This window comes from Homarus americanus, unplaced genomic scaffold (genome assembly GCF_018991925.1).
Source record: "Homarus americanus isolate GMGI-L3 unplaced genomic scaffold, GMGI_Hamer_2.0 scaffold19318, whole genome shotgun sequence".
NCBI lineage: Eukaryota > Metazoa > Arthropoda > Malacostraca > Decapoda > Nephropidae > Homarus > Homarus americanus.
Genome location: NW_024732238.1, coordinates 75,920 through 91,735, shown reverse-complemented (window position 1 = coordinate 91,735; position 15,816 = coordinate 75,920). Strand labels below are relative to the sequence as shown.

Genomic DNA, 15,816 nt, shown 5'->3' with positions numbered 1-15,816 from the left:
CAATGATTATTTTAGCGATTAAATAAAATGTTTCCCATTTTTGTTATACCTTTTATCTGTCCTTTTAAGCGTAATACATTATATTACCGATAATGTTGGTTTTGGGCGATTTTTGGCGGGTTTTGGGGAAGGAGTTGGCGGTTTTGGGGCGGGGTTTGAGGATTTGGAGGGATCGCCGTCCTACCAAACCTAGCACTGGCAACCCTGACTCCTGAGTATTTCCATCCGTTAGTTTCACTAGTGACGCCGAGGTGTTCGCAGTTCTTCTCTCCTCCACTTACACGCTACTCTGGTAAGAACTAATATTTTAAAGTAATTATTATATACAGGTACTGTATAATTTGACTTTCATTTCTATTATCGCTACGTTAGTATTCCACGACGAATGAATCTGGGAAATTGAAAGGAGCATAAAGAAGTGATCCGGGAGAGAGTTATTATACGTATGTGAACGGCGACAGATAAGGTATGTAGGAAGTTATTAGTTGTATTATACGCTCTATTGCCCTGGTATAGTGCCTCCTGTGGGTTCACTTCGTTACTAGTGGGAAGCCTCGCACACCACCAGGTAATAGGCCAAAGTTAGATGGTGTAGATTGTAATGCACATATTCACGCGATCTTCATGACAATCTGGAAGGTAGTGTGTCTAAATTTTCCTGACAATCCTGCCTGAGTGTTCCATGAAAATTTAGGTTGCAAGTAGAATCTTCCTGAAGACAGTCTTGTGTGTTTTAGACGCTTGTTATAATTACAGCTTCTCTTAACTACAGGGAGAGACTAAATCTGTCTGTCTGTCTGTCCGTCCGTCTGTCTATTCCTCCATTTAGAATTACGTTGGTAAATAATCAGGTAAAATAAGAGTTCCTAATCTTCGTGAGATAAGTAAATAAATAAACCACCAGAAAATGCAGTTAAAGTACAAGGAACCTGTAAGGCATTGTGTATATTTTTTTTCCCGAACACATTGTAGTTAGTAAGGTGATAGTGATGGTGGAGGGTGAGGTAGGGTTTAGAAAACGTTAAGTCACCGTGATCGTTGCGATCAAGGTGCATGGCAATCTCACAATAACAAATCCTGGATCAACGATATCTCACACTAACAAGTCCTGGATGAATGATATCCCACAATAATAGACGCAATTATTTCACAATGACAATAACAAAAGTATTTAAAAGAAACATGAATCACATCTAACTGACATGATCAAGTTGTTGTAGTAAAATTATTCAACAGTAAACAGACATAAGAAAACAAGTTGAAAAGACATGAAAACTTGGCAATAATTCGTCACAAAAATAATGGTTGCCCCTCGTGTACGAGGATGGCCGGACCTAGGGCCGCCTTGGCGTGAATTTGTTTAAGGTGTAGAAGCTGTCGCCAACACAACAACCACACCCTAAGTTAACGATTTGTATGACCCAGTGTCAAGGAATAGTCCGAGAAGACCGGACAACTCGCCAACTGCACTGGCTAACCATTACCCCGGAACACGACCCGAGTAGTTATTCAAGGAAACTTCTACCCTTACCTACGTGTAAACCCTTCCTTCCTTCCTTCCTTACTGACTGATGTTTGTGGGAGGAAGATAGATGATTGGTTACTCTCTTTATAACCCTCATGACCGCCAGTCTTCACCTTCATGCCTCAAGGACATTCGCTCTGTCGCTCCCGTCGCTTTCCACGTAAAGGTGGCGCAGCTAAGTCTGTTTACTAATGCTGTTGTAGCCATCCAGCTGTGTGAGTGGAGTTACGTGATTACCTGGGTCTACCTTTAGCCCACACGTGATCTACATCACCATACACCATGTACCACACCCTTCTCCACAAACCATGTACCACACCCTTCTCCACAAACCATGTACCACACCCTTCTCCACAAACCATGTACCACACCCTTCTCCACACACCATGTACCACACCCTCATCCACACACCATGTACCACACCCTCCTCCACATACCATGTACCACACTCTCCTCCACACACCATGTACCACACCCTCCTCCACACACCATGTACCACACCCTCCTCCACACGCTATAGTGAAATGTTTCACTATTAAATGCACTTAAATTTACCACCTTAGTCAATTCACTTAGAACTTGGTCGGGATATTTCGCCGGAGCCCACAAGTCTCGCAACTAATGTTGGAGGGCTCCGGGTGAATGTGGCACAACTCCCCAATGAAGTCTCCTCGCACACTACTGCTAAACAAAAATTATGGATGGTTACATCTGAGGCACTGCTCCCCCTGGAATTATTGCTGATTAAGTACTAACAGTCACCAGCAGCTTGGCTGGACATCTCGTCTGGCCAGCATTTTGCCAGGGCTTGCTATAGCCCTGGGCCACTTGGGTCAGACTCGCTCCAAGGTCTTATCAGTGCCAGTAATGGAAATATATTGCACTATACTACAGCTGAAATTAATTACAGGCTCACCATCTCCGTCACAATCAACAAAACAGTCAACGCCTCTCTTGGTCAACAACTTATATTCACTAACTCCCACAGTGTGGGTAGTGAGGTAAACTGGGAGGGTAGTGTAGGTAGTGAGGTAAACTGGGAGGGTAGTGTAGGTAGTGAGGTAAACTGGGAGGGTAGTGTAGGTAGTGAGGTAAACTGGGAGGGTAGTGTAGGTAGTGAGTTAAACTGGGAGGGTGGTGTAGGTAGTGAGGTAAACCGGGAGGGTAGTGTAGGTAGTGAGATAAACTGGGAGGGTAGTGTAGGTAGTGAGGTAAACTGGGAGAGTGGTGTAGGTAGTGAGGTAAACTGGGAGGGTAGTGTAGGTAGTGAGGTAAACTGGGAGGGTGGTGTAGGTAGGTAAACTGGGAGGTGTAGTGGAGTGGGTGGTGTAGGTAGTAGTACTGGGGGTGGGTAGTGAGGTAAACTGGGAGTGGTGGTAGGTAGCTGGGAGGGTAAACTGGGAGGGTGTGGGCTGTGGAGGTGAAACTGGGAGGTGGTGTGTAGTGAGGGTGGAGGGTGGTGTAGGTAGTGAGGTAAACTGGGAGGGTAGTGTAGGTAGTGAGGTAAACTGGGAGGGTAGTGTAGGTAGTGAGGTAAACTGGGAGGGTGGTGTAGGTAGTGAGGTAAACTGGGAGGGTGGTGTAGGTAGTGAGGTAAACTGGGAGGGTGGTGTAGGTAGTGAGGTAAACTGGGAGGGTGGTGTAGGTAGTGAGGTAAACTGGGAGGGTGGTGTAGGTAGTGAGGTAAACTGGGAGGGTGTATAGGGGGACCAATCAACTTGTCTCAGCAGTAGTATTTTATTCGTCACGGAAGTCTCTCTCTATTGTCGAGTTGATGATGGCATTGTTGTAGGTACTGGAACTGATGTGGTGGTTCTGGTTGATGTTGTGGTGGTTGATGTTGTTGTGGTTGATGTTGTTGTAGTTGTAGTGTTTTGTGGTTGATGTGGTGGTTACTCTTCGTTTGTGTTCGAATCGGATAGAATATTAAACCAATTAAAAAAAATTTCCTGACTGCGTTTGTTTCATCCGTATGTACTTATTAACCTAACCTAACCCAAGACCTAATATTTACTAAGTTTATAATGAATATGTACTGAGAGAGAGAGTTTCAATGGGTACAAAGCTCCTCATGTGCTCCCTCCCTCCCTCCATTATTATCGACTTCCTCGTTCTTATGTAAACCCCCTGCTACCCCCACCCCGTCTCTCCCTCCTTCCCTACCTGCCTCTCCAACCTTCCTTTATTATTATTATTATTATTATTATTATTATTATTATTATTATTATTATTATTATCCCACAGGAGGTTGTAAAGGAGGCGAGAAGTATCCTGTGATCCTCAAGTCATGGCAAGGATGTTGGTTTTCGTCTCCCAATATTGTTGGGGGCACTACCAGTCCTGTTTACTGCTGGTACTGTCGTTAGCACTGACCGCTGGAGCTGTCACTGCCCAGTACACAGTAAGTATGATGCACGGCCGAAAGAAGAGGTTGTAAGTCTTTCTTTATCTTTGATTATCTTAAATTAATTACTGCATACACGTCCACTACGAGCCTAAATGTGACAAATGTTTATAAGAAATTAACAGGCCAATGTTTACGTTACCTGCCTAAGGGGGTTAGGTTAGCGCTAGGGTGCTTAATCTTCAGATGAAATAAACTGGAGGAGGCGAATCTTCAGGTGTTGCAAAAAGTAAAAGAGTAATGAATTTATTAAGTATTTTATGTCTATTTCACGAAGAGCTTCTTAACCAACGTGTTGTCGCCTACAGCAGGAGGAGGAGGACCGAGGTGTTGGTGTGGTGGTGGAGCCCCAAGAGCTGCATCATGTGGTGGAGGGAACTGACCACGTCCTTACCTGGTACTCCAACCAGACCTCCGTCGTAAGGGTGGACGCCTTCGTCAGTGATGAAGTGAGACACAAAAGGGAGTGGGGAAGGGGGATATGGGGGGGGGGGGGCAAAGCTACTGTATACATTATCCAAGGAGGGAGAGGGGAGATGGAGATGGGGAAGAAGGGGTAGTGAGAGGAGGGAAAGGATGGAGGAGGGTGGGTGGGAGAGAGAAGCAACATAATCAGAGAACTCTGTGTCAGTATACTGAAGGCATGATAGATAAACCTTCACCATTGTCACCGATCTGTTGTACCTTTTTGACAATTAATAGAGTAACACTTCATGGGTTATAAACTGTACTTGACTTGACCTGGCAGGAGGGACCGGAGGCAGTGAACGCCCCCCCCCCCTCCAGTAGTTCCCATCTAGGGGTAAGTTACCCAACTGGGGAAATATGATTTTTTAGTGGAGTTAATAGATACTCTGCCAAAAATATAGGAGAGTACTGCAGAGAAAGTGTATAAATAAATAAATAACAAGAGTTGTTCCAGTTAATTAATTAGGCACCAGGTGGAACGGCAGCCACCATGAACGCAGCTGAAGCCTCGATAAAAAAAGGATAGTGACTAAAAACAGGCTTGTGCCTAGGCCTAGGTCACCCGTGATTCTTCACTAAATTTCAGTTCTCTATCTTTAAAACTGGGATATACATAAATAGCATGCAGACACACACAGAAGGCATCTTATGTACTGTAATTAGATTAAGTACCTGTGTCTATCACTTGTCATTACTAAATTGAGTCTAAGCTTGTCATAACGTGTGTGTGTGACAGATGGTGGGAACAGTGACGTGGGCTAGTGCTGTGAGCCGTGGGGAACCCAACGACAACTACATTTTTACTGGCAACCTCAATGTCTCCGCGCTCTTCATTGGCTACAACAAAATAAAGTTGTCGCTGTATGATGATCACAATGTGGTGAGTTTCCAACAGATGTTTTTGTATGTTATTTTCTTAAATAGTTTAATTTATTCTCTCCGGTAACCCTTGTATGCCGTCTCATGTTGACTTAAGTGTCAGGTACTTAAGTGAGTCCTTGGCTGTATTTTACCGTTATTTACCTGCTGGTGATGTCTTATTATATTGAGATGATAGTTATAAAGTCTTGATAACTTTTCTACAAATATGGAACAAAGATGAACCTAACCTAACCTAAGATAAGATAGCGTAGGGTAGATTAAGGTTACTAAATGTTAATAATTCAGGCGTACATTATACACCTCGTGGTTCTCTCCTCAGATGGTGGGGGAAGTCACGGTGAAGATGACGGTGCTGTTGTCCTATCAGAACTTGAGTGATCTCTTCACTGTCCTCCTCGGCATCCTCATCGCTATCCTCTACGCTATCATGGGCGTCACTATGGACCTCTCGGTAGTCAAGACCATCATGATGAAGCCTATCGGTCCTATCATAGGCATGATCTGTCAGTATATCATCATGCCGTTGGTAAGATGACTTGGCCTTCACTGTTTAACTTAACCCTTTGACGACGATGGTTTAACCTTTTGACGACGATGGTTTAACCCTTTGACGACGATGGTTTAACCCTTTGACGACGATGGTTTAACCCTTTGACGACGATGGTTTAACCCTTTGACGACGATGGCTTAACCCTTTGTTCTCTTCGCTCGTTTTTCCTTGGTTAAATGTAAACACAAGTGGTGATTTTCTAGTTATATTGGGTAGTAATGTCTGTACAATTATTTGGTATTGATAGACTAATGAGCACTAGCTATTATCTTGTAATTAGCCGATATAATTTGAGAGGTACAGCCTGGAGAGCTGGTCTCACGACACGACTTTAGGGTATCATGTCGGGCTGTGAACTGGTGAGAACTGGGCTGTACTCTCTTGAGTCTGGTGGTTGGAGAGTAACCCACACTTCAACACGGACATTATCTAAACAGCCTACCAACACACTGAGGGTTGAGTCTTTATATTTACGGGCTCAGTTGGGCTGTTCACCCTCGGAGGTGTGACAGAACAAAGCTTAGTGTAGCTGTATGCTCAATAGTCTGGGTGATATAATGTATATAATGAATATATGTCCTTAGCCAATATTTATATAATATTAATGTGACAGGCAAATATACTCTCCCTCACCATCCTCTCCCTCACCATCCTCACCCCTCGTCCTATGCCATCCTCCCCCATTACTGTCCTCCCCTTCCCTCTGACCATCCTCCCCATTACTGTCCATCCTTCCCATCACCATCCTCCCACCTCACTGTCCTCCCCCTCCCTCTAACCATCCTCCCCTTCACCATCCTCCCCATCACTGTCATCCCCCTCCCTCACCACCCACTCACTATTACTCCTTCATTAAGTAATTAACCAAAACTAACTCGACAGCTCGGCTTCGGACTGGGCATGTTAGCGTTCCCAGGCAACTCTCTGGCCCAGCTAGGACTCTTCCTGGTGGGGTGTTCCCCAGGGGGCGGCAGCTCTAACATGTGGACCCACCTTATGGGCGGCTCCCTCGACCTCTCCATCATGATGACCTTCATCTCCTCCGTCGCCGCCTTCGGTAAGAGGGAGGGAGGGATGTTTCACTTTACTATTCAACCTTTACACCTTTCTCACACGCTTCATTGGTCAGTCTATCAACATGGTCATGACTCCTAATACTAATCACACAGCTCTTTTTCTGTAACTAGGTAGACTCCCGTAAGTATATTGTTCAGTCTTTGTACGTTTGACACACTCGCCTCATTTTCTTTATATATTATACATTCACAACCTGATTTACCTGTGTGCACAGAATCGCCAACGAAAGCATACCATTCACTTAATTTAATACTCTTAAGATGACTTGAGAGTTTCTAGTATTATGCATTTCAACAAGTTTGCCATTAACAAGTGTGTGATGTAGAATATCTGGTACTATACAGTCAGAGACAAAAGTCGTGTCGTGAAATTTAGTGAAAACATATGCCGAATGGCTAAAACTTTTGGTGCGCTCTGCCTTGTGGTAGGGTGCTCTCATAATGTTTTATGAGTTGTATTTAATCTTCGGCCAAAACCGCGACACGACTTTTGCCTTTGACTGTACACCTAACAAAGAATTTTTTGTCACCTGGAACAACCTCTCATTACCCTTGCCTCCTGACAGGTGCTGTGCCGCTGTGGGTGCTGATGGTGGGTCCCTACATCATGGGTGACAAAGCAGAGTTCATCATCCCTTACAAGGACATCACTATACTGGTCCTCAGCCTCTCTATACCATGTTGTGTTGGTCTACTTATCCAGAGATTCTTGCCCAGGTCAGTACCGCACTCCACTCTACCACTTATCCTTCCTCACTGTCTTTCATATTTCTCCCCAGGGTGACCAATATTTCTCCCCAGGGTGATCAATATATCTCCCCCAGGTAACTAGTATTATCTCCCCAGGGTGATCAATATATCTCTCCCAGGTAACTAGTATTATCTCCCCAGGGTGATCAATATATCTCTCCCAGGTAACTAGTATTATCTCCCCAGGGTGATCAATATATCTCTCCCAGGTAACTAGTATTATCTCCCCAGGGTGATCAATATATCTCTCCCAGGTAACTAGTATTATCTCCCCAGGGTGATCAATATATCTCCCCCAGGTAACTAGTATTATCTCCCCAGGGTGATCAATATATCTCCCCCAGGTAACTAGTATTATCTCCCCAGGGTGATCAATATATCTCCCCCAGGTAACTAGTATTATCTCCCCAGGGTGATCAATATATCTCCCCCAGGTAACTAGTATTATCTCCCCAGGGTGATCAATATATCTCCCCCAGGTAACTAGTATTATCTCCCCAGGGTGATCAATATATCTCCCCCAGGTAACTAGTATTATCTCCCCAGGGTGATCAATATATCTCCCCCAGGTAACTAGTATTATCTCCCCAGGGTGATCAATATATCTCTCCCAGGTAACTAGTATTATCTCCCCAGGGTGATCAATATATCTCCCAGGTAACTAGTATTATCTCCCCAGGGTGAGGTGATCAATATATCTCCCCAGGTAACTCGTATTATCTCCCCAGGGTGATCAATATATCTCTCCCAGGTAATTAGTATTATCTCCCCAGGGTGATCAATATATCTCTCCCAGGTAACTAGTATTATCTCCCCAGGGTGATCAATATATCTCTCCCAGGTAACTAGTATTATCTCCCCAGGGTGATCAATATATCTCTCCCAGGTAACTAGTATTATCTCCCCAGGGTGATCAATATATCTCTCCCAGGTAACTAGTATTATCTCCCCAGGGTGATCAATATATCTCTCCCAGGTAACTAGTATTATCTCCCCAGGGTGATCAATATATCTCTCCCAGGTAACTAGTATTATCTCCCCAGGGTGTCGAAGGTGATGAAACTAATGTTGACGCCGTTGGTAATCTTCTCCATACTGTTTACATTTACCTTCGGAGTCTACGCTAATGTCTACGTCTTTAGCCTCTTTGACTTTACGGTGAGTGGAGGTGTGCGTGAGGGGGTGTGGGGGTGTGTGTGAGGTGGAGTGGGGGTGTGTGTGAGGGGGAGTGGGGGTGTGTGTGAAAGATAGAGACAGTAACCACATGCAGACACCCCATCAGCACTCGGGAGACAGATACCTAACCTAACCTAACCTAACACCCTCTTCCCCGTCAGGTAGCATTATGGTGTTTAGTGACCAGGTGAAATAAGCTGGGGGTTATTTAATCTTCCAGTGATAAAATTCATCTTATTTTTAAATCCTGTATTACGAATTCTGTCTTGCTCTGATTGTTTGATTCATCTCAACACACACACACACACACACACACACACAATGAGCGGAAGTGACCAATCATAACCATCTTTATATATTCACCTTCATTCTACCCTCCTACCTTCCCTCACTACGGTGACGACGGTGTAGGAGGGAAGGGAGAAAAGAGAAGGAGGTGGGAAGAATGTAATAGATAAGGATACGAGAGGAGGAGGGAGGGAAAGGAAGAATGCGAATATAACTGTTTTCTTTCCAATTCCACTCGTCTCTCTCTCTCTCTCTCTCTCTCTCTCTCTCTAGCCAAAGGCCCTCTGTAACCTCCACATACACCACTTTGCAGACGGTTATCGCAGGGTTCGGGCTGCCCGCGCTGGGGTTCCTTAGTGGATTAATCTTCGCCAAACTCCTACGTCTGCCTGGCCGGGACTGTACCGCCATCTGTATAGAGACGGGAATCCAAAACGCTACCGTGGCCCTCTTCATTCTTAAGCTTACCCTGGAGAAACCTGCCGGGGACCTTACTATTGGTATGTTGTAATCGTAACCTCCCCTCCAACACTCGCGTCTTCACCCTCCAACACTCACACCCTCACCCTCCAGCACTTGCACCCTCACCCTCCAACACTCACATCCTCATCATCAAAACAACAATGAATATAATGAGAACTATTTATATATTTGTGTGTGTGTGTGTGTGTGTGTGTGTGTGTGTGTGTGCAGGCAGTGGTTCAAGTGTCATACTGTCTCTCACACAGTGTACCCAGCGGCTGCAGTGCTCATGACACCCATCCCACTGGTGCTGATGGCCATTACTCGCAAGATCTATCTGTATAGTCGCCGCATCAAGAGTCACCACATTCCCCACGACTCACCCGAGGTCAGTACCCTGCTGTCAAACTCACCTATGGGCAGTGGGTGGTCATCTAGGGGTCAACATTATTACTTGTTTACGAATTATCAGCATTATAAATGGTCAAAGTAATTACGACTCTTATGAAATTTTCCAGAACCAAATAGAAGGAGAGAAAGACGACACTCGCAAGCATTACGACTCAACAAACACGACGGTGGTGAACGGCGCCAACAACTTTTCTAGCGTAGGCATCGACAACCCCGGCCTTGTCGTGCGGGAGGAGGACGTATGAGGAGACAACAAGGTGGACGGTCTGTATTGGAAAAATGCCACGAACGTTTTTACAGTCACGGAGTGGCGGCAGATGTACCCCATCCCTTCCCTCGTCAGTACCACCTCCCTGTCTCAGTAGTCTATAATGGCAGACATCCCCCACCTTCGTCAATAACAGGTAGAACACGATTATCAGTGAGGTAGACGAGGTAGATCACGATTATCAGTGAGGTAGACGAGGTAGAACACAATTATCAGTGAGTTAGACGAGCTAGACTTGTAAGGTTTATTAAAATCTCCATATAATAGTTTTTTGTGCTCGCGCGACCTACAGTACAGTGACACTTGGTTCGATAACTTGATGTTTTTGTGTTGCTGGAGGAAAACAAACTTAAAATAATTTTTGATAAAATCTGTGATAAGTTCATTCGTAGATATATATATATATATATATATATATATATATATATATATATATATATATATATATATATATATATATATATATATATATATATATATATATATATATATATATATATATATATATATATATATATAATTTTTTTTTTTTTTTACATTATACCGTTTAATTGCATTCTGTGATATACAATTTTCTTACCATCAACTTTCGCAATATTTATAATGGCAGGGTGAAATTATGCTAAATAAACCTATACTCTATAAATCCAAAACAATTATTTAAAAATGCAATAATAATTTAGTGTTTTTTATTTCCTTCTATGGTTGTGGTGGTGGAGATGTGTGTGGTAATTACTAGTAGTGTGTGGTAGGTAAAGTAATGGTAGTGTGTGGTAGGTAAAGTAATGGTAGTGTGTGGTAGGTAAAGTACTGGTGGTGTGTGGTAGGTAAAGTACTGGTGGTGTGTGGTAGGTAAAGTACTGGTGGTGTGTGGTAGGTAAAGTACTGGTGGTGTGTGGTAGGTAAAGTACTGGTGGTGTGTGATGGGTAAAGTACTGTTGGTGTGTGGTAGGTAAAGTACTGGTGGTGTGTTGTAGGTAAAGTACTGGTGGTGCGTGGTAGGTAAAGTACTGGTGGTGTGTTGTAGGTAAAGTACTGGTGGTGCGTGGTAGGTAAAGTACTGGTAGTGTGTTGTAGGTAAAGTACTGGTGGTGCGTGGTAGGTAAAGTACTGGTGGTGTGTGATGGGTAAAGTACTGTTAGTGTGTGGTAGGTAAAGTACTGGTGGTGCGTGGTAGGTAAAGTACTGGTGGTGTGTGATGGGTAAAGTAATGTTGGTGTGTGGTAGGTAAGGTACTGTTGGTGTGTGGTAGGTAAAGTACTGGTGGTGTGTTGTAGGTAAAGTACTGGTGGTGTGTTGTAGGTAAAGTACTGGTTGTGTGTGCTGGTGCTAATATAGATGGTCAGGATCGTTCAATACACACCAAAAACCATCGGAAATAGCTCGACATATATAAAGAATTTGTGTTTCTTTGCGGTTTCATTGTATAATTTATGGTCAATGTACTCTTGTATTTTTTTATTTTGTAATGTTTCGGTATGTGTAGAGTTGATACGCTTTTCTTAATTAGGTTCGATGGTTTGGGAGCTTCATAGGGCTTCGAATATGTCGGAGCTAATTTAAAGTTTACACTGTGGGGTATGGGTTGTTTGGGTTCACACTCAGGATGGGATGGAGAAAGGAAACTCACAATGTGCTCTCTGTATACATGTTGTATTGGATGTTCAATGCAGCTTGGTGCTGGGAAGTGGCAGCGTGGTTACAAGCGTGATGTAGAGAGAGCTGGTTGGTGAGGGTGCTCAGAGGAGGATCAGCTTGTGGGTCGCCATGCTCGCCGGCGAGAGCGAGGGCCGCCAGGCAGCGGCGGAGGGGGTGGTGTTGCTTGCTGCTGCTGTAGCTAGAAGAAGAGAGAGGTCACCACGAGGTCAGGTCTTAAATAGCGGGGGTAGGCGTGGCTTAGTAGTTGACCTCCGTGATGTACGGCGGCGCTGGTTGACCTAGACCACGAGGCATACACTGGGGAATTCGTGGGGTCGGATACTCAGCGACAAGCAGCGTTTGTAGGGGAGAAATCCACTACAATACTCCCTCCGGGCGGTGTAGGAGACTTGTTGTCTGCAGGGGTGCATGGCACATGTGAGGCAGAACGGGCGGAGCATGCCACATGTGAGCCATAACGGCGATGGCGTGGATGAGCCGGCCGCTAGAGGAGACAACTGTCTAGATACACAATATCTGTGGGAGTAGAGAGGGAGAAAAAGGGTGTGTGGAGGCGATGAATGTTGTGCTTCCCTCACGGCAGGTACAGAGTCGTCAGATGCGCCTGCTGGGGTGTGTGGGCCTGGGTCAGAAGCAGGGGCTGTGTCAGCAGAAGTGGATGAGGGCTCGTGTCAGCAGAAGTGGATGAGGGCTTGTGTCAGCAGCTGGGTCCACGACAGCAGCAGGGTGCAGGACATTATCAGGGAGTACCTGAGGGAGAAAAGAGGGGTGTGTGGGTCCGCACTCAGGCGCATGGGCCGCGTCGGGAGCAGGGACTGCATCAGGAGGAGCGGCAGGGGGTACTGCTGGGCCGGGGGCGGCGTCTGAGGCAGGACGGGTGTGCTGGGGTCGGTGGAACGTGGTGCTTGGGGCAGGAAGAGGAGCTGGTGTCTGCTTAGAGAAGCAGTGCTGCTCTAGGGTGTCTAACCTGCGGTGTAGAGACAGTAGCTGTCGAGCCGATGAGAGCTGCCTCTGCGTGGATAAGCCAGTCTTCCATGTTGTTTGAAGACTGGGAGAGTGATCGGTTTCTCCTCCATCCTGTGTGAGTGCGAATCTCCGGGGGTCACCATTTGTGGGGTATGGGTTCACACTCAGGATGGGATGGAGAAAGGAAACTCACAATGTGCTCTCTGTATACATGTTGTAGTGGATGTACAATGCAGCTTGGTTCTGGGAAGTGGCAGCGTGGTTACAAGCGTGATGTAGAGAGAGCTGGTTGGTGAGGGTGCTCAGAGGAGGACAGCTTGTGGGTCGCCATGCTCGCCGGCGGGAGCGAGGGCCGCCAGGCAGCGGCAGAGGAGGAGGAGGTGTAGCTTGCTGCGGCTGTAGCTGTAAGAAGAGAGAGGTCACCACGAGGTCAGGTCTTAAATAGCGGGGGTAGGCGTGGCTTAGTAGTTGACCTCCGTGATGTATGGAGGCGCTGGTTGACCTAGACCACGAGGCATACACTGGGGAATTCGTGGGGTCGGCTACTCAGCAACAAACAGCGTTTGTAGGGGAGAAATCCACGACAACACCACGGGGAAGAAACAAAAGAGTGCAGAGCTGGTAGCCGTGGTTTCGTTCTGGTGTTTGCGCTGGCCGGTGTGGTTTATGAACCTTGTCTGAGCTGCTGAGGACTCATGGCCGAGGATTGAGTTACTGGTGTGTACAACTCGGAGGAGGTGCTCGTGACTGAAGGTGTTGTGTGTAAAGGATTGCTGCTGTGTTGTGTCTGAGGGGGAGGACACCGCGGCTCCAGACAGTGATGGTCATCGGCAGCCATACCTCAGCAGATGGGTTCAAGGTAATTATTCGTTTTCGCCAATTCTTTCCTTTTGATACGAGTAATTGTATTTTGACATCTTCTATTTTAAACTATTTAGTGATGCAGTCTTGGTTATGAATAGACTTTAAAAAGTTTTGTCGACATCTTAAATGGGAGTTAAAGAGTCAGTACTCCGTAGACTTCATAATATTCTCTATAATATCCCAATGTTAATGACATTCAGGAAACCGTATATTTATTAACTTATATAACAATAATTTTTTTTGGATACTTCAATCGTTTGCCAGAGTTGCGGAATAGTTACCAGGGAAGGTAAACCCACTGACTTTGTACTGTGATTGTTTAGGCAGAACCTTGTGTAGAAGCTGATGGAGGTTGATATGGACGGAACTCTATACAGGGAGAAAGGGTGATGGTGTAATAAAATGAAAGGGTGAGGGGCTAATGTACAGGTGATCCGGTGGCCGCTACGAAAATCGGGTACCAATTTACACACCAACATCCTCTCCGTCTCTGTGATGCTAAGATGATGCTGGACGATATACAGTAATACCGTAGACTTTTTCTGGCTTGTATTTGGGAGGTGGTTGGGTGTAGTGGTGGGTGGTTGTGGTGGTGTTGGCAACACCACACTGTAGACTATAGATTTATACCTCGACTCTTCACCTAAAATTTTACTTTTTTTTTCAAATCTTAATCAGGTAAAATGTTTTTTGACGATATGATGTCTTTTCTTAAGGAATATTTCTACAGTTGTGATTTAGAGTTGTAATAATTTGGTTAGGTTAGGTTAGGAAGAGTCATATCACATAAGTGATTCTAATCTGGTAGTCGTGTGAATCTCCGCGAGGATACAAGAAACACAAGGTAAATGATGCCACCACCCACAGAGTTGGCCCCCTCCCTCCCTCCATCGGGTAGTAGTGACATACGAGTATCTGGCAACACTATTTCGGTGTACTTGATGATATCGTTATCGCGACTACAACGCCCCCACCACCACTCACAGCATCACCCCCACCACCACCCCATATCCAACCCCCACCACCCACACCCCACCACCACACACCCACCACCTCACCACTCAATACCCCCCCACTACAGTCAAGGGGTTAGTTATCAACAGGTGGTGGTAACTTCCGTTGAACTAACACACGTGGCCACGGTACATTACCTCAGTGAAAAAGTTAATAAATCGCCTGAAGGTTAGTCCTCAGCTTATTTTACCTGAAGATTAGCCCCAAGATTATTTTACCAGAAGATTAATCAACCTAACCTAATCTCCTGCTACCTGTATTTTCTGGGTAATTTTTTTATATACCTACAGTATATTGCCTATATACAGTACATGCTGAACCTAGCAATTTTACTAAATGTCTGTCTGTCTGTCTGTCACCACCGAGAGGGCAGCGTTTAGCTAGTTACTAAGTTAATCAATGACCCAACAGTGTCACTGGGACGGTGTTGGTGAAATGGGGAAGCAAAGAGGTGGGTTGATATCATAAGTTTATCTCTGGTAACTCAAGTGATGGTTTAGGACACTTACAGTGGAAACCTCCGCTCATTTTCCGCGCTTCTGAGTCATCTAGGAAGGGGTGAAGAATCGCTTATTGTTCATTTTTTGTGTTGGCAAGTCAGTTTGGTCCGGTGAGGGCGAGGATCTGCATCAAACTGGTGTATTGGTTGTGCGTGGCGCTGTTGCTCCCTTCAATAAGTGACGGGCTGGATGGGTAACTCTCACAGACACAGGTGTAATATGAGGTGTGTTTGTGGGCGTTAGTGCATGTGTTGGTTTCTGGGCAGCGACCATGTGATGACCACGTGATCACACCTGCTGGCTTGAAAAGTCTACCTGCGCTACCCCGCTATCTCTTCCAACCTGACAATATAAAAACACCTGGTTCCTTTATAATTATGAAAATAAAACTTAAAAAATTCCTGTTTATATATTTGTATTAAAAAAATTCAATATTTAGGTATGAAGTTTTAAACTGTTGTAAAGGAAGAAATTAAATTAATGAAATAATTACCAATTGACACTTTGATAAAGAATAAGAAAGAAGAAGAACATAAGAAAAAAAAGTCTGCAA

General features: G+C 45.0%; 1 protein-coding gene across 1 annotated transcript; it reads left to right on the top strand.

Moving 5' to 3' along the window:
* Positions 1 to 218: 218 nt before the first annotated feature.
* LOC121868238 (sodium/bile acid cotransporter-like) lies at positions 219 to 10,648 on the top strand. Its single transcript, XM_042368552.1, has 11 exons — positions 219 to 292; positions 3,770 to 3,926; positions 4,238 to 4,378; positions 5,134 to 5,277; positions 5,599 to 5,805; positions 6,712 to 6,886; positions 7,472 to 7,622; positions 8,699 to 8,813; positions 9,433 to 9,619; positions 9,848 to 9,969; positions 10,100 to 10,648. The coding sequence occupies exons 2-11, from the start codon at positions 3,813 to 3,815 to the stop codon at positions 10,235 to 10,237; spliced, it is 1,494 nt and encodes a 497-aa protein (XP_042224486.1). The 5' UTR covers positions 219 to 292; positions 3,770 to 3,812; the 3' UTR covers positions 10,238 to 10,648.
* Positions 10,649 to 15,816: the final 5,168 nt, after the last annotated feature.

What these genes read in the sequence shown, in the direction of transcription:
- LOC121868238 (XM_042368552.1), top strand. Translation starts at nt 3,813, where the DNA reads ATGGCAAGGATGTTGGTTTTCGTCTCCCAATATTGTTGGGGGCACTAC. An exon ending in CTGTCACTGCCCAGTACACA is followed by an intron (nt 3,927 to 4,237) that starts GTAAGTATGATG and finishes TGTCGCCTACAG; the next exon opens with CAGGAGGAGGAGGACCGAGG. An exon ending in TTAGCCTCTTTGACTTTACG is followed by an intron (nt 8,814 to 9,432) that starts GTGAGTGGAGGT and finishes ACCACTTTGCAG; the next exon opens with ACGGTTATCGCAGGGTTCGG.